The 17,065-nt window shown below is 41.9% G+C and overlaps 2 protein-coding genes across 5 annotated transcripts in view; one reads left to right on the forward strand and one right to left on the reverse strand.

Moving 5' to 3' along the window:
• Positions 1-14,012, reverse strand: part of LOC139212536 (transforming acidic coiled-coil-containing protein 1-like) — a 98,643-nt gene extending 84,631 nt beyond the window's left edge. The window contains exons 1-2 of one of the 2 annotated variants that reach the window (XM_070843058.1): positions 13,910-14,012; positions 8,526-8,605 (exon numbers count right to left, since the gene is read on the reverse strand). Coding sequence is in view for 1 of the 2 variants with exons in the window: in XM_070843057.1 (XP_070699158.1) it covers positions 7,269-7,339 (71 nt within the window). In the remaining variant the exon portion in view is untranslated. Of the gene's footprint in view, positions 1-7,268; positions 7,350-8,525; positions 8,606-13,909 lie in introns of those variants that run through there. The other variant, XM_070843057.1, reaches the window with a different exon arrangement.
• On the forward strand, positions 486-8,826 carry aggf1 (angiogenic factor with G patch and FHA domains 1). Of its 3 annotated transcripts, XM_070843061.1 has the most exons (15): positions 486-671; positions 1,687-1,786; positions 1,880-2,088; positions 2,336-2,467; positions 2,600-2,800; positions 3,629-4,076; positions 4,262-4,373; positions 4,533-4,584; positions 4,686-4,787; positions 4,871-5,036; positions 5,211-5,290; positions 5,387-5,514; positions 5,713-5,812; positions 5,917-6,177; positions 8,340-8,826. In XM_070843061.1, exons 1-14 carry the CDS (start codon positions 486-488, stop codon positions 6,169-6,171), a joined length of 2,271 nt encoding a protein of 756 aa, XP_070699162.1. In that variant the 3' UTR covers positions 6,172-6,177; positions 8,340-8,826. The 3 variants fall into 3 exon arrangements, with proteins under 3 accessions (XP_070699162.1, XP_070699171.1, XP_070699161.1); XM_070843070.1 differs by lacking the exon at positions 3,629-4,076 and adding an exon at positions 2,987-3,056 and having other exon boundaries at positions 5,917-8,826; XM_070843060.1 differs by having other exon boundaries at positions 5,917-8,826.
• Positions 14,013-17,065: the final 3,053 nt, after the last annotated feature.

A 17,065-nucleotide genomic window follows, 5' to 3' on the forward strand; every position in this document is an offset into this window, starting at 1 on the left:
GTAGTTAATGGCGGTTGCGAACCGGGTGGACAGTAAACAATACCACGGTTATAAGTGTAACTGACTGTCTAATTATCATCAAAACATGTACTCGACTGTGTCGGAAATACGGAGTAGTTACAAAATGTTTATTTTCAACTTTCAGGTCGGTTGTTGTGCCGCGCTGATTGGAAATTCACTGACGAAGAGGCGAAAACGGTGGAAACGGTAAGAAGTTACACATACACATGTCATAGCTAACATTAACTGACGGTAGTTTTATTACAGTTAAAGCTAAGATAGCACCGTTATGTTCGGCGTTATTTGTGTGCTAATTTAGCGTCTGTGCTGTGTTGAACAATCTACAGGTATTGATGTAATCATGTTTATTCTTCCTCCAGATAGACGAGCTAGCATCCGTTAACTGTGGCTAATATTCTGAAGCGACTCTCCTGCACGAGTCACACACTTGAATGTTAATGTCTCCACCAGTTGACCTAAAAATAATGGAGAAGGAAGATGGAGAGAAGGACACGGAGTCTGAAGAGACTGAGCTCCGTCTGAGAGTAGAGTCGTTGAAGCAGGAGCTCCACGAGTGCAGAGCCGAGCTGGTCAAGTTACAGAAGCAGCTGAGCCAGTCCGAGAGGCTGCAGAGGAGCACAGAGAGCTACAACGAAGACCTGAGGAAACAGGTCGGTGCACACCAACACTCAGCAGTTCAGCCAATTCATAGGCGATAAATATCTCCTGATTATATCAACACATGCATGCATGTATTTACACTTCATACAGGCAGCTACAGATACCCTTAACGGGTCTGTCAAAACTCCTTTTTCATTGTGTCTCAAATGCTTCAAAAATGGGTATTGAATAAATAAAAATGAGATAGGAGATATACTGTAACTCACTCAGAGGTAATTAATTATTCCCCAAGTGCTCGATATGCTGTCACACTAATTCACTCCCTATTAGCCCTGTAAAATGTGTTTTGGCATGACACTGTTGTCAAATATTGCGGTGTTTCCTGCAGGAAACTATTGAGCAAAGGTTGTGAGTTGTGGTTAGCTGCCCAGTTCCAACACATATCTCATGATCACTTTAGTTGGTAGATGAAAGCCTTGTTATCTAATAATGCTGACATCTGGCGTATTTGCTGTGTGAAGTAGAGTCTCTGCTCTTGCTCTCTAATTGTTAATGGTTTATTTGAAGTGTTAATTATCATGATATAAGTGTAGGTGATCTTTATTATAGTCGAGTTGGTCATTTACTATGAAACACTGAACCTGAATTAACTCGGGCCACAGTGTAGATTTTATACTCACTGCAGTTGGTTACTTAGTTGCAGAAAATACTATGGAGGAAGAAAAGTAAGACCAGAGATTTCTTTTCTTGGACTGACGACGAGGTGGAACTATTACTGAGTAAAGGCAGTAAAGAGAAGCACATGTCGAGACTGGTAAGACCCAAACAGGAAGTGAAAGTGGGTGCCAGTGTCATTTTTTCCAATAGTCTCTGCTTTGAAACTAAAACAGGGTCAGCAGCGTTTTCAAAAGTCTCAGTTTTAGGGATTCCAAAATGTTGGAGTAGTGTGGACGTTAGACGTAAGCATATGTTGTGTGGATGCAGCCTCAGTCTGCGTTTGTGATCCGTTACAGTCCCATCATGTGTTTCAAGAATGTCGTCCAATTAAATTTCATACTGTTCTAGGTTGACCAGCTGAGTGCAGAGATTCATGCACGGAAGAAGAAAGATAAAGACAGAGTCGCCAGTGAAACTCAGACTGAAGAATACGTATGGACAGAAACTGGTGCGTTACCTTCACGTGTACATTTATTAGATTAGATGACCTTTTCAGTTCCTCACAAAGTGAGTAAACTGTTATTTCAATATTCTTTTTCAGATTATTACAACTACTACTATGGAGGCTGCAGTCATAACCCAGAGGCTTCAGACACCCAGGAGGGCCTGAAGGCAGAAGCAGCAGTGGATGCAGTGGATGCAGTGGATGGCAGTGCGGCAACAGAGGGTTCAGCAGTAAATACAATAAATGAAGCAGCAGCTACAGATGAGTCAGGTCAACCTGACAGCAGTGTTGTAGTTACAACAGAGGTTTGTGTTTTTAAAATGCTAGTTATTTGTTGAATTAAAATATTACTTCAAATAGAAGAAAATCAAAATTTGCATTATATTTTTATGAAAATCAGAATTGGAATTTATTCAACTAATCAATCAATTGGCTTATTATATCAACACCAATCCCAAATATTGAAATAAGAAGATGTTGGTATAGATGGATGAGTTGAATTCATAACTAGCAGTTTATATTATGACCAATTAATGGCATTGTCTCTTTCAGGATGGTGATGGAGGATCTATAGCTGACATGTTGAGGGCCACTGCTGAAGAGGCTATGACCCAGACTGGGTTTGTCTTTGATGAGACCACTGGGATGTACTACGACCACAGCACAGGCTTTTACTACGACTCGGTTCGTCTAACACCCCTTTCAGCACAATTAGACTGTCTGTAGCAGAATTAATTTAGCAGCAATTTAGGTTGTGTTCTTGGACAAATATTTTGTGCCAGTCTTTTGATCTCACACAGGTTTTGTCTTCCTCAGGTCAGTCAGTTGTACTACGATGCCAACACAGGCATTTACTACTACTACGATGCGGAGAGTGGACGATACCAATTTCACTCCAAGATCGAGGTGCCTGCTGCACAAACTGCTGCAGAGCCTTGCCTAGACAAGAGCACAGGTGAAAAGAAGAACAGAAAGTCTAAGAAAGGCATAAAGAAAACCTCACACCAGGACGACAGGGTACGTAACACTAGGGACACATGACATAGATATATTTTAAACTTGGTGGCTGACAGCTGGCTTTTGACTTTGTAGTTCCCCTTAAAAATCCTCATCATTAAATCGGTTTCAGTCTTCAAATGCTTGCTTTTTTTCATTTTGTATGAATTTGAGGCTAGTTAACTAAAAGATTATCCTCTTACCCAGGTGCAAGAGGTGACAAACACATTGGCTAAAATGAAGATTTCTTCTAACTGGAATACTGCTTCCTGCAGAGGTACGCCTTCTAATACCAACACGCAAAGCAATTCTAAAGAATACGATTAGATATTTTAAACCTGGACCTTAATTCAGTAGCTTTTCCTTCACAAAGGATGAAAAAAAGAGTCATAAATCTCTTACACAGTTACAGTGAAGATGGCAGGTTCTCATTCACACAAGCAAGACCTTAAAATATCTAATGTGATGTTTATTTTATTTTGGCCTAAGTGGAAGGTAGTAAAGCATTCAGTCATTTCATATCATGGGATATCAAAAACAGTTCTTTGTGTATCAGTTTGTGTATTTGAAGTGCTCAGTAGTTTGTACGGTGTCATTAACCATAAATAAACTGAAGGATAAGAGGATTTGGTCACCAGGGCTTATAAATTTGGGTGCAGAGTAATATTTATATTTCCCTGTTAATCCTGTTATTTGGTGAGGGTTTATGGTGAAATGACTTTTGAAGACTGAAACCATGAAATGAACACAGCCAGACATGGCATCGAACATGGGATCTACAAAGCCAGCTTGCCTGCTGTCAGTAAACATCACTGGAGAGTAATCTCACTGTTGACCGTCTGATGGCAGGAACTCATATTTGACGAGATTAAGTTGGAAGAAGAAGAAACTGAGTGGGTCGAACAGCAGACAGCCAAGAGAGCTGCTGAATCACGAAAACTGAAGCGAAGGTCTTGCAGTCCAGATGTGGCTCCGCGAAGAAAAGACTCTTCTAAACGCCGGGAGGAGAGCGACAAATCTTCATCAAAGAGGAAGAGGCAGAAAAACGGTTCACACTGCGATGAAAAGAGTAGCTCAAGGAAGAAAAGAAAGAAATCCAAATCAAAAAAATCGAAGAAGAAAGAAAAAAAGAGTTCAGCTCGGAGCGATGACTCAGAGCGGAACAGCGAACTGGAAGAGGGCGAGATCACAGAGTCGGAGAAAGAGGAGTGGGAGTCCACGCCCTCGCACTCGTCTTCCTCTAGCCTGCCCACCGTGGAGAGCTCAGATTCAGAAATGGAGACTCAGAGTCAGGAAGGTGAGAGAAAAACAAGCCGAATCCAGAGCTTGTTCAGGTCATCGTCACTACTAGCTCTTGGTTAAATTTGTTTTTTTTCTGGTAGTAAGTAAGTAGTTGGATCATCACCTGTTGTGTGTTCCTAACACTGTTGCTTTCTCGGGCTGCCATGATTGTGTGACAATGTAATTTTTTTTTTTTCGCAGTCAACAAAGACATTTGGCCGCCCTGTGTAAGAGTGACAGTGGTCAGATCTCCAGTGCTGCAGGTGGGCACTCTGTTCATCATCACAGCCGACTCTCCAGCCACCATCGGCAGGTTTGTGCTGTTTTCCCTCCTGTCGTGTCAGCAGGAGACTGAGACTGAGAAATAGCCCCTCTTTTGTGACCACAAGTAGTGTCAAGTAGTTGATCTCAGTAAATCATAAAAACAGCCCAGAAAACTACGTGAAGACAAGCTGCCGTCTGTCTGTTGCAGAGAGAAAGATATGGACCATGCAATCCGGATACCAGAAATGGGAGTCAGCAAGGTAACCCTCTCAGCTTTCCTTATTTTCTGGGGATAGCCTGATTAATCTGAGTATTGCAGGGTCACGAGATGTTTCTAACTGTGAAGTGGGTTTGGTTTCAGTTCCACGCAGAGGTGTACTTCGACCAGGAGCATCAGAGCTACATGCTGGTGGACCAGGGAAGCCAGAACGGAACAGTCATCAACGGCAACAGGATCTTACAGGTCAGCATTTTGTCTCAGTCTGTTGCTTCAAAATAAAGCACTGAAAAGATCAACGATGTTATCAATGAATCTTTCTTCTGCAGCCCAAAATCACGTGTGAGCCACATCCGCTGATGCACGGTGATGAGGTGAAGATGGGAGAGACTGTGCTGTCCTTCCACATCCACTCGGGGACCGACACCTGTGACGGCTGTGAGCCTGGTCAGGTGATGGCTCACCTCAGCAAGCACAAGAGAGAGGAGAAGACGGGTGAGCCACCTCAAGAGAAAACGCATCCACGGATTCATGAAACAGCAGTGACATACTGCCCTGAACTTGTTTAAAAATGTTCCTCAAACAAAGGATTTATGTGAGATTGCTGTCACTATCATCTCAAGATAATGGTTTGAGTGGACATTTAGCTTTACTCTGTATTTCCTAAAGGCCCTGCTCTCACCAAAGAGGATAAAGAAGCGTTGAGACAAAAGGAGCTGAAGCAGATGAAGGCCAAATATGGCCTGCAGGTGAGTGTTCTAGGGACTACTGAAGCAGCTAGTTGACGTTTAAACCCTCTCCTTGTCATTATGCAGCCAATCACTTCTGTGCTTTTCTGTAAACAGACCAGTGAGTATGAGGAGGCCAAAGCCCTGAGGAACCCCAAATACAAGGACCGAGCAGAGTCTCGACGACAGACGGTGGGCAGCGAGGGGGTTTTCCAACGAGACGATGCACCCGCTTCTGTTCATGAGTAAGTATATTGTCATTTACTGTTATTGTTAAAGGAGGGGGGAGGTATTCATGTATTGTGACTTAATTGTCTTCTTATTTAACTATTTTTATTTCATTTATTTCTGTTATTATTTTTTATTGATTTGTTTTACATTTTTATTGTTAATTTTATTTATTTTACACTTTTTAATTATTATATATTTTTCACTTCTTAAAGGGAGATCAGCGAAGTTAATAAAGGACGGAAAATGCTGGAAAAGATGGGCTGGAAGAAAGGAGAAGGTTTGGGTAAAGAGGGAACTGGAATGAAAGACCCGGTAAGACTGTCAGGCAACGCTCTGTCAACAGATTCTCTTCTCGCTAAAATGTATTATGAGGCAACAAAACAATTTTCTTTTCTTTTTCATTCTTTTCTCCGCAGATTCAACTGAAAATCAGAAAGTCCCAGTCGGGTTTGGGAGCTGGTGCTGCCATGTCGCTGGACAACGTCTCCGTGACCGCATCAAAGTCCCAGAAGAACTGGGAGAAAGCGCGCGAGAGATTTGCTGATTCGTGCCAGCCTGATACGCCGTCAGCTAAAACACAGACTAACAGATCACCCAAAGTCTGGGTCAAAGCAGAAGAGACTGAGGCAACAAACACACACACAGGTTTTGACACGGATGGACAAAGTTAGGAATAGGTGAGGGTGTGTACATTTATTGTGGATTTAAAACCTGGGTGGTTTGATGTGTATGAGTAAAGGGAGTCTCCCTACTTTCTTACTGTTTATTTAATTAGTAAAACGGTGTCATTTTACTCAGTTCGTCTTCAATCAGCCTTCAGCATGAGGAAACAACGCTGAAAACCCAGCAACCAATTAAATCTGAGCTGGTTTCTCTTGATGTGACTGTGCCGAAGAGACAGAATGCAACTGTGATTTTTCTGTCAGACACTCATCAACAGAGTTTGTACAAGTCACCAGCTGTGGTTGTAGACCGTGTAGTTCTCCAGAAGTTAAATGTGTGGGAAGTTTACAGACCAAAAAGGAGAACGTCAGTGGGTGTTTCACGGCCCAAAAGGTGCCTGTAGTCTGACCTACAGAGGGCCAGAGCTGCCTGCAGTGCCTACCAGAACAAGCTTGAATCGCCCCAAGCTAATATTGACACAGTGAAGCTATATTGCTCACAATGAGATCATGCCACGATGAGACAAATGTTGATCTGTTTAAACAGCCCCATCACTGATCATGCTAAACCAGCCCCTGCTTTGCTGTCCCATCCAACTTTTTCATTTTTAAAGTGCTGCACAATGAATTTTGAACATGGTCAACCTTTCTGATTTCTTTGATTCATTGCCTTTTATACATGTCATGAGATCCTGTTTTATTGTTATTGGCGTGTTTGCTCATAAGCACAGAGACGCACACATCCACGCACGTTTAAGGCCAGTGAGCAAACACGTTTAACTGTCCAACTGTGTGCAGACTTATCTTTGGGTTCATTTTGAGGGTGTGTGAATATTTGCATGTGTGTGCAAGTGTACAATGGAACAGAGGCCCCTGTTGCACCAAATGGAGAAAGAATGCAAGTCTAGTTATACGACTGGTATAAAAAAAAAAAAAAAACACGCAATATATATACGTTATAGTATATTCTCACTGCTACTGTATTCTGCATACAACTTCTCAAATTTGAACTGGTCGTAGATTCAGCTGTGAGCACAAGTTGTAAGTCAACGATTTAAAGTGATAGTGAAGTCTATACTGTACTGAAAGTGAGTGATTTAACTCACGTAACACTGTTGGCGTGACTCCTTGAGCTGCCTCGCTTGCTGCCTTTCTTCTGACTTATATTTCCGCCCATTGTGATCTTCCCTGTCAGACACCAGTGTGCTACTAAGCATACTCTCCTGCGCTCCTCTGAGACCGTTGAACAGGTAGCAGCGCTGCTCTGCTGTCAGCTTTCTTCTCCTCCTGTCTTGGCGAGCCGCTTCCTCTCCTGTCCCTCCCCCCTCGAGTCTCCTCCCTCAACTTAACTGCACTACTGGAGGTAAACATTCAGCAGCTGATACTGTAGTGTAATAAAACTGGGAGGGACCGGCTCTGTGCTCAGTTGTATTTGGGTAGAAAGTCTCCACCATAAAAAGATGTTGTGAGTCATGAGATAAAGTAAGGGATTCATTCTTGGGTGAGGATGTGGCTCAGGGCTCTTCAGAGATCTGGCTTGACCAGTTTCTGATGCCGCAAGAGCGTTCAGAGGAACACTGGACTACTGTTCTTTTTGTGCAGGCTATTCATAATGCAGTTTAGCCATGTAAAGGGAAGAAGTGATTCCAAGTCCTTCAGGGCAAAATCAGCTGATTTGTGTTGTATTCGTGGCCTACATCCCAGTAACTGAATCGCTTCTGTTTTTCTGGCCCTGCTGAAGAGCATTTTTCACTGGAGTACACGCAGGCAGTGAAATCGGCGCAGCAAAAGCGGTTCTGGTGCATATTAATATCATCTTGCTGAGACAATTCACTTCTCTGACAGTTAGAAAATGTGACTGTTCCTGAGGCGGCCGTTTTTCCTCTGGATTGTATTCACAGACGTGTGGAAACAAGTTCTCTCAAAGTTTAGAGCTGAAACAGAATTTGTGTTATGCGACGGACAAGAAGCTGCGTTCGTAGTCCTTGTGACTGTTTCAGATTAATTTCAGCCTGGAGAGCCATTCAACAAATCAGTACAATACCAAGTGAATTGGAAAATTAGAGAAGCCACAGGCTTGATGAGAGTTTAAAACCAACCACAATATTTACACTGTCGCTAAAACTTGCCATGGCAATGTCCGTCTCTAATGACACCTTGTTTTCCACACCTCCTAGGTTTGAGCTACTCAAAGGTCAAAGGTCAAGTAGCAAGAAGAGGTCATTTCACACCACACATCCCATCACAGACGTACAACCAGTAAGTCACACAGACTTGCAAAAAACCCTGCCGTGTGCTGCATTTTGAAGTAAGATTAAACAAAGACAAAGGCAGCTCTGCAGATAACAGAAGTATGTTCCTACCTCTGTGTGCTGACAGGTATTTAGTTGACGTTGACGTTCTCTCTCCCAATCTTGATCTTGTTGAGATGAGTCAGAAGTCACTGATGAAAGAAAAGTATCTTGTCATAACTTACATTTTTCCATGCAATGTGTAAGAGTTAAAGATCTATCGTATTTAGTATCACATTCTGTCATTCATGAAATGCAATGGTTATGTTACATTCAGTGAATAGACACTAAGATTTTTAAGATGCTGAGAACAACTTTTACTGAGCTGTTGCTGTGGATGCCAGGTGAATGGTCAGTGTTATTGAATGTGAAATAAAATACAGTATTTATCAATACAAGTGAGTGTGAAAATGAACTACTTTCAATTACATTAAAGTCAAAAACCAATGAAATTTCAGTGCCTTGAATTAAACTAGTTTAATTTGAAATATTTGAATTTAAATATTCAGTTAAACGATGTCATCTGTCGCCAGATGAGTTGACACAGTGGCGACTGAGCCTGAGGCCTTTTGATGACAGGCCTTGTATTTAATGTATTCTTGGGTATTTTGAGCTGCTTCACCAAAAGCACGTCTTATATACTGTCTATGCTGGCAACCAGTGAATGTCAGACATGGCAGCCTGTGGCCGCTGCTCCCTGAAGGAGTGAACAATACATGAGGCGGTTCATGAAAATTTCTAAAAGGAAATAAACGGAAATACCGAAGTTACAACCAGTGTGAAACACCACATCCTGTATTTATGGATACAGTTGTGTGACGTTTCATGTCAGACTCATCTCTTGTTAGCCAAGAATGCTAAATGAAGCAAACTTAACTTTCTACATGTAAATGGACAGACTTGAAGTTAACCTGGCAACACAACACATACCAGAGTAGCCTGGATATGTAAGTGATGAAAGGTACTGCACCATTCTAACAAGAGCAGAAATATTCACAGGGGAACTAAAACAGAGGGAAGAAACATGACAATATCATACCAGCATCCTAATGCTCTGCTTGGTGCCAGACTTTGGTTCCAGTTCTACTGAAGTCTTTGGGAGATGCATGTAGAAACACTCCAAAACCCAACATATCTATGTGGTATGACCTTCGATGAAGAAATGCCTGTACCACATAAAAGAATACGCTAAAGAAAACAAAACACTGACTGATTTTTCCAAATATGTGCATTTATTTATCTGCTGTTGGTCTCCAAATAGTATCCCCACATGATTATAGGAATACCTTAGAGGGCTCAGACTAAGTCAGACTTTGAATTGTGGCACCAATGTACATTCATGCGCTACAGTTTTATAATAAACCTTCTGTTTTCACTTTCCAAGGAGACCAACAGCAAATAAATAATAATAAAATTAGTTTGGAAAAATTGTTTATTTCGTCAAGGTAGTGTAATACGACACAAACGAGTTGGGTGTTAGTGTGTTTCTACATGCATCTCCCATAGACTTCAATAGAACTGGCACCAGGACGTTGGTATGAAGATGTCATGATTCTTCCCTCTTTTTTAGCTTCTTTGCACAGAACCAGGCCGGACACAGCAAAGGGAAACAGAAAACATCTGCACACACAGCAGTTAGACTCTCGGAGCCAAAGATGGTGGTGTGTGATGTAGTGCTGGGAGGTGTAACTCCATGGTGAAAGAACAGCTGAGGAGTGGGAATGACAGAAGCCCCATTTACAAGTCAATGAACCAACAAAGTGATGTTGAAGCTGTAAAAGTTAAAGTAAAATAGTTGTATAAAGTTGCTTTAAGTCACCAAAGTTATCAAAATACGCTTTTAAGACTTAATTATTGTTGTAATTTTCCATTACACCAACACTTGTGGCACAGTACCTGTATCAGCTGACTGACTGTGAGCAGATCTTAGTGACTTTGGAGTTTTCTGGACTCCCCCTGACTCCCCCTCTGGTGCTACTTTTATCCTCAGGATGTTTTATGAATAAGTGTCGATCCTCAGATCAAATGATCTGAGAAGGAGCTCTTTGGTTGGGCCGCTCAGGGATCAGAAGTAAGACTTTGTTCTGTTTTAAGAGGTCTCAAGCCAAAAATGTTTGGATCTACAGTGTTATGAGATCTCACACAGCTCTGCCCCCCAGTGGAAGGAGGGTGGGGAGAAAAAGCTGTCCAGACGTGCATGTTATCCTGTTCTGTCATCAGGTGAAGCCTCAGCCTGACATCCACTGGTAGACTATGAACACTACCAGAGTCTGCAGACTTTCTCTGCTGTGTATCAAAGCGACCACACAGTTATAGTAAGTGAGCAGGTCCTTCATCATCATCGGTTTCCCCACACGGGACAGCACGTCATTCATTTCTATCCATCATGGTCAAGGGCTGGGCTGGGCTGGGCTGGACTGCCAGCATTGCTCACTGGAGTCTGTAATTTTGGAAAATAAGCCTCAGAAATAGAGCTCAGTGAGGAAAACGTCACAAGGGTTTCACTATTTAAGAGACTTGAAGCGCAGTTGTGTGTGTTTAGAGCTTGCCTAGCGTAATGCGCCTCTCAGAGCTGACCGCAGCTTGTTGTGATTTGAAACGCCACTCGCAATGTGTTCATCATCATTCAACATACAGTGTGCACATAAACAGACGTGGGAGTCACGTGAGGAATCACAGCCACAAAAGAGCCCTCTCTTCATACTACACTATATAGTATGTAAAGTTTCACCACAGCCAAGGGGGTTGCATAAATGTGCTGCGGAGATCAGGACATAAATGGGGAGATACTGTGTATAGTATAGCATGAAAAAAATGTGGATAAGTGATATTTAACACAATGGTTGCATGTTTTTGATTGTAATCACCCAACATGTTTTGAACAAAGCATTGATAAGGGATAAAACCTTTGAAAATGCTTTAAAAATTGCATTAATATAAATTGTTGTCTGACTTAATAGTTGGCTTTTTAGATCAAGTAAAAAAGAAGCATGATTGGTCTGAGTATATTTAATTTACCTCAGCTGTAAGGTGCTTGAAAAGCTTGAAAATGCTTTAAAAGTGCTTGAATTTGACTTTGGTGAAGGCGCAGGAGCCCTGATTAATAATGTTTATGAAATCTGTTGCAGTTGCACAGTCACATTACAAACTCTGATCCAGACAGAGGCAGAGAATCAGCCTTCCCAGCCAGACTCACAGCCAGCCAGCACACTTTTCATTTCATTTTAGCCAGACCACGTCCGTCCGCCCGTGTCTGTAACTCTGTGTTATTGCAATCTCAGTCTGTGCTTGTGATTCCATTGAGAGGCATGAGACCAGAAGCGACACAAGTCTGAGAAATAGTCCTGTGTTGACTCAACCACCCCCCGCCCCCCCCCCCGCCACCACTTCACTTCACTTCCGGCTCGGTCAGCCCTCCCAGCCACGTCCGTCCACACCGGCGACTGAGCCTCTGTAAATCAGAACCGGCTGAAAACATTGCAGCTGATTACACTATTTTAAAACTTCCTCTTGAGGCAGTCAAATGAGACTCTGGCACAGAAAACACACTTGTGTGAGGAGAGGAGATGTCAGGAAGTGGGGGGTTTTAAATGCTTCTAAAAGTTCACAGGTCATCCAACTTGATCTTTTTGGCTGAGAGGAAATGGTCCTCATTCCAACCACATTCCTGCGTGAATATGGCTTTTACTCCAAGAAGCACGCTCTTTCAAAATGGTCCTTTTCATGTTTGGAAATTAGATTACACTGGAAAGAGAGAGAGAAACCTTTTACTAAATTAACTTTTGTATATAGAAAGAGGAGTAGGACCTGATAAGTGTTCACTACTCCTTTTAGGTCATGAAACATAAAAAATGTTTGTTGTTTATTGTGAATTTGCTGTTAAATTTATTGGTTATCTTGTTTTGTCTTCTTACATATCTATCTATCTATCTTTTTCACTAAAATGTTTGAAATAAAATCTAAATTTAAAAATAAAGTGCCTATTATAATCATATTAAAGGCTTCTGTTTGTATATTTAAATGCCCCATTTCATGCAAAATGCAATTTTTAATGTTTTTTCATCATAAATGTGTCCCCAGTGTGCCTACAGATCGCTAAACTATGACAAAAGGCCGTCCTCTCTCTGTTTCTCCTGCTCCATCCTTCAGTAAGAGTGTGTGAAAACACACAGTTTTAATTTAGCTCGCTTTATGATGTCATAAGGAGATCTGTTGATCATGTGACCTCCTCCAGCCCTTCAGCAGGTTGGCCGTCCCCCACCTGAAAACCTCCTGAATCCACCTCGCTGTCCGCTGCCGTTGACCTCGCTAACACCTGCTTGCGGCAACATGAAGATGTCGAAGGCGAGAGCGAAGCTTGTAAACAGTTCTGTTCTTCTAAAACGGAGCGTTCAGACAGAGGCTGCAGCAGCTACATCTGCTATGAGGAAAGTGATGTGTTTTCTAAACATTAAATCAAGTAAATCTGTTCTAGTTGGACGTCCAAATACAAATATGAGCTAGACAATGAGCAGAGTATGGGAGCTTTGAGGCCCCATGTTTGTCATGCCATGTGTCTCAGTGTAAATACCAAATCCAGACTGAAATTCCTCTGCTCCAAACTGAATGGAAACAACTGCGGCTTCCTCCCGGCAAGTGACTCAGTCGGAGCTGCTATTGAACGCCTTCCACCCCTGGCCTTTCCTGCTTGGAGCCCGAGCCTCAGGGTGTGTCTCCCTGTGACCTCATCTTCCCAGAAACCCCTCCGGAAACCTCAGCAGCTCAGTCGCTCACATGATGCAAGTTGTCCACAACAACAAACCGGTCAGTTTAGACAGAAAACACCTCACTTTGCTTCTTACATCAACAGCACTGATGGCGGTGCTGGTTCCCTCAGCCTGTTCATTCAACCAAAGTCTGTGTGTGTGTGTGTGTGTGTGTGCTGACTCGCATCCTGTTTATACTACCTGGTTACTGCTGCCTGCTGCAACAACTTGAACAAACCAAACTTTCAGTCTGAACCTTATTGTTGCTAAAGCTCAGATCTGTGCGACTAATTCTTCCTCAAGGGTAAAAAAAATCTCATGTGAGCAAACTTTGAGTAATCTGCCTTTTGCTGTAAATCCTCACGAGAGCAGCATTAATGAACAGAAGTACTTCACAGCTCTGTACATCACACCCACCTCTAACTGCTGGGTCGAGTAGTGCGGGGAATTATACATTCATGAAAAGAGGCTTTGTGTTCATGCAAAAGACAATAGCTCCCACATGGCAGCAGCACTTTTTAGCCCAGACACAGCACATTCAATGAGTCATCTGACAGAGCTACTGTCAAAAGTCAGCAGCTCAATAACAGAAAACACACAGCTCACTAGAGCAAACATACCCCGCACTCAGAGCACACAGTGATATGAATAACGGTGCACCTGACAGGCAAACAGGCTGTCACCCTGTGAGGTCCAGTGTGTAAATCATACCTCGGCTCCTCTGAGGACTGACGTCCTTCACAACACACCGATGTGGAAGTCCTCGATCGGTGACAGAGGTCCTTTGGGGAGTCTGTGCTCTGGCTGCTGTCGGAGGAGCCGCCGTCTGAGTATAAATACTTGTTCTCTCTCTGCGTGGCGGAGCTTGGTCCATGTGGCTGGATGGGAAATGGGAAATGAACTTTCTGGGCAAAGAGCCAAGAGCAGAGTGGGTTTTAAAGACACAGCAGTTTTCAGTGCTGTGTAAGGTTCAGTACATTTTTAGCTGCTGCATTTATCAATCTCATGAATACTCATGAGATTATTTCTGAAAACTATGTGTAGTTGTTCTACTTAAGCTTTAATGAGTATTTAGCAATTCAATAGACTACAAAGACTCACATCATCTAAATATAAACTAATATCATTGCTTCAAACTGGCTACTTTAGAGGCTGAGATCTCTATTAAAAGCTCCTTTGTATCAGAAACAGAAACTAGTTTAGTAGTAGTAGTTAGTAGTATCTAGTAGTTTTATGATTCAGGTGCATGTGAAAGGGAAATATTCTACTTTCTACTCCACTATGTTTCTTTGATTTGCTTTACTTCAGAGTGATAATACAAATTACAATCAATAAAAACATTATTGTATATTATCATTGATTAGCCTAAGAATTTAAAGCTGTGATGAACACACTAATGCATCAATAACCCAGTTATATAATCTAATCTTATTCTAAAATGGGCCTTTCTGCATACTGAGTATTTTTACTTTTGGTATTTTAAATACATTTAGCTAATAATACCTTTGTATTTTTACTTAAGCAAACTTTTGAATGCATAACTTTTGCTTATTACAGAGTATTTCTACACTGTGGTACTGTTACTAAACTAAATTAAAGATCAGAGTAATTCCTCCTCCACTGTTCTGAGAAAGGACAAACTCATTATCAAATCTGTGATTTTTGCAATCAAAGTTCCACTGAAAATGAGATTTAAATGTCCAGTCTAGATAAACAATAAAACAAAAAGATAGATAGATAGAAAGGAAACATCTGCGCAGTTGTCATGAACCAGTTTTTTTACTTGCTGCTTAAAGGAACAACACAGAATTCACAGGATTTCATAGTTTTTTCAATGACAGTGATGGATATGATCACACTACTTAACATGCTAACAGCCATGAGCTGTAAATAAGTGAGCTGGTGTCTCCCTCTAGTGGCCTTACCTGAGAAGGCAGCTGCAGCACAAGGCCCTGCTAACACATCCCCCTGCTGCTCTGCACATCAGCCAGCGTACAGCTGAAAAACAAACAAATAAATACAGCGAGGAGCATGTCCGCTTCATCATTTAAGATTGTAACTTACCTGTGTCATTGTAATACATGCTTTTAGACTGTATGTGTGAAAGCTATAAATGAGAAACAGCATCAACGACCTGCTGAGTTTATAGCAGGTGTTCAGGCTGAAGTGTTAAAAACACCCCCGTTTACCTGCACTGCAACATGCACAGGTGACTGACTAGTGATTTTATCCACATAATATAATGATAGCTAAAAGAAATTAAGGTTAATCAAATGTACCAAAACAGCAGCAGACATTCATGATTTTCTAAATCTCTGACTACATTTGACTTGTTAATGATGAAGATGCATCACGCTGAGCCGCTGCAGCTGTCACTGCCACCAGGCCGAGCTAACGGCCCACCACAGAGCTGTGGTTTCTATCTCAATATGTGGTGACATTGCTGTCATTTTCTCCAGTGCTACTTCCTCCTCACTATGGATTAACAGGCTGGACTTGCTCTTTCATGCATCCTGTCCTTACCCCCTTTTCTTTCTCTGTAGCCTGGCAACAAGCTCCTGGATAATATGCACAGACACAGCTTCATTTCACCATTTCTAGGTACGTGATGAGGAGTCATAAAGGGCTTAGTAAAGATCAAAATGTCATGGATTTTAACCAGGATTATGTGCTGTATGCTGGGAATTTTCTTAATAATTAAAGGTGATTATTTAAGCCTGGTGGATCCCGACATTTCTAAGGTTCCCATAGCGGTCTGTGTATATTCCTACCATGATATATTTTTTTCTTTCCATAGGCTACAGACCAAATCTCATACATGGGAATCTATGAAATAGCCATGATGCATAAACAGACATGCAGTGTGATGTCTGTATAGAAGACAATAGCCAGTCACAACAGAACCATTCAATAAAGTGATCTCCTGTCACTTAAAGGCCTTGAAAACATTTCTCAAGCAGCTTTTTACTGTAAGTGACGGGATCCTGAACACACCATTTTCTGCCCAAGTTAAAACAGTCTTTGGTTATTTCACTTAATAAGATCACGAACTGTGAGACATATAACACCCTGCACATGTCCTGATCAATCATGTTACTGTCAGTACCTGTGAGTAACTGATGCCTTAAGATGTTTTTTTAAAACCTCCCTCCAAAGGTAAAGCTGTCTTGTGACGCTATCTCAATTAGGAGCGCTAACGGGGAGCTGGACAGATCACACCTGACAATTCCAACTGTTGTGACTGACCCAGTGACTGGACTAACAATCACACGACCATTGGTCTATGCTCCTAACTGTCCTGTGAACCTCCTAGGTCATGACATCATGTTTGCCCTTAATATTGCTGTAGGTCCTCATGAAGGTTCATATCAGCCCATCAGATATGCATTTAATGCATTTAAGGCTTGTTGCAAGTAAAGAGTACAGGCAAAGATCTACATCTGCACTGAGCGGTCTCAGTGTCTTTCAAGCATATATGTAACATGTATGAGCAAAGTTCCTCCTCTCAGCAGTCGTCCACCGCACCCTGCTCCCTCTCCTCCTTGCAGGGGCGGTTGGTGAGAAACGCAGGTACGCTGACTTCTCACTGTTCAAGGCCTTCTCGAACTCTTCTTTATCTCAAGAATGCAAGCGCAGTCTGATACATCCTACACCAACACACATCTCTTTGGTCTGTGTAAGGGTCACAGCAACTATCACACAGTCCTGCATCAGGCTAAAACTTCATGATAATAAAGCATAAATGTACTAACATAAAAACATAAAAATGTATTAACATAAGCGTGTCTGCACATTTTCTATTTCCTAACACCTTCTTAAAACTTTTGTGGTTGCTTATTTAATCATGCATTGTGAATGTTATAAAGA

This window comes from Pempheris klunzingeri, chromosome 2 (genome assembly GCF_042242105.1).
Source record: "Pempheris klunzingeri isolate RE-2024b chromosome 2, fPemKlu1.hap1, whole genome shotgun sequence".
NCBI classification, from domain to species: Eukaryota; Metazoa; Chordata; class Actinopteri; order Acropomatiformes; family Pempheridae; genus Pempheris; species Pempheris klunzingeri.

What these genes read in the sequence shown, in the direction of transcription:
- aggf1 (XM_070843060.1), top strand. Translation starts at nt 486, where the DNA reads ATGGAGAAGGAAGATGGAGAGAAGGACACGGAGTCTGAAGAGACTGAG. An exon ending in CCTCACACCAGGACGACAGG is followed by an intron (nt 2,801 to 3,628) that starts GTACGTAACACT and finishes GTCTGATGGCAG; the next exon opens with GAACTCATATTTGACGAGAT. An exon ending in GCACCCGCTTCTGTTCATGA is followed by an intron (nt 5,515 to 5,712) that starts GTAAGTATATTG and finishes CACTTCTTAAAG; the next exon opens with GGAGATCAGCGAAGTTAATA.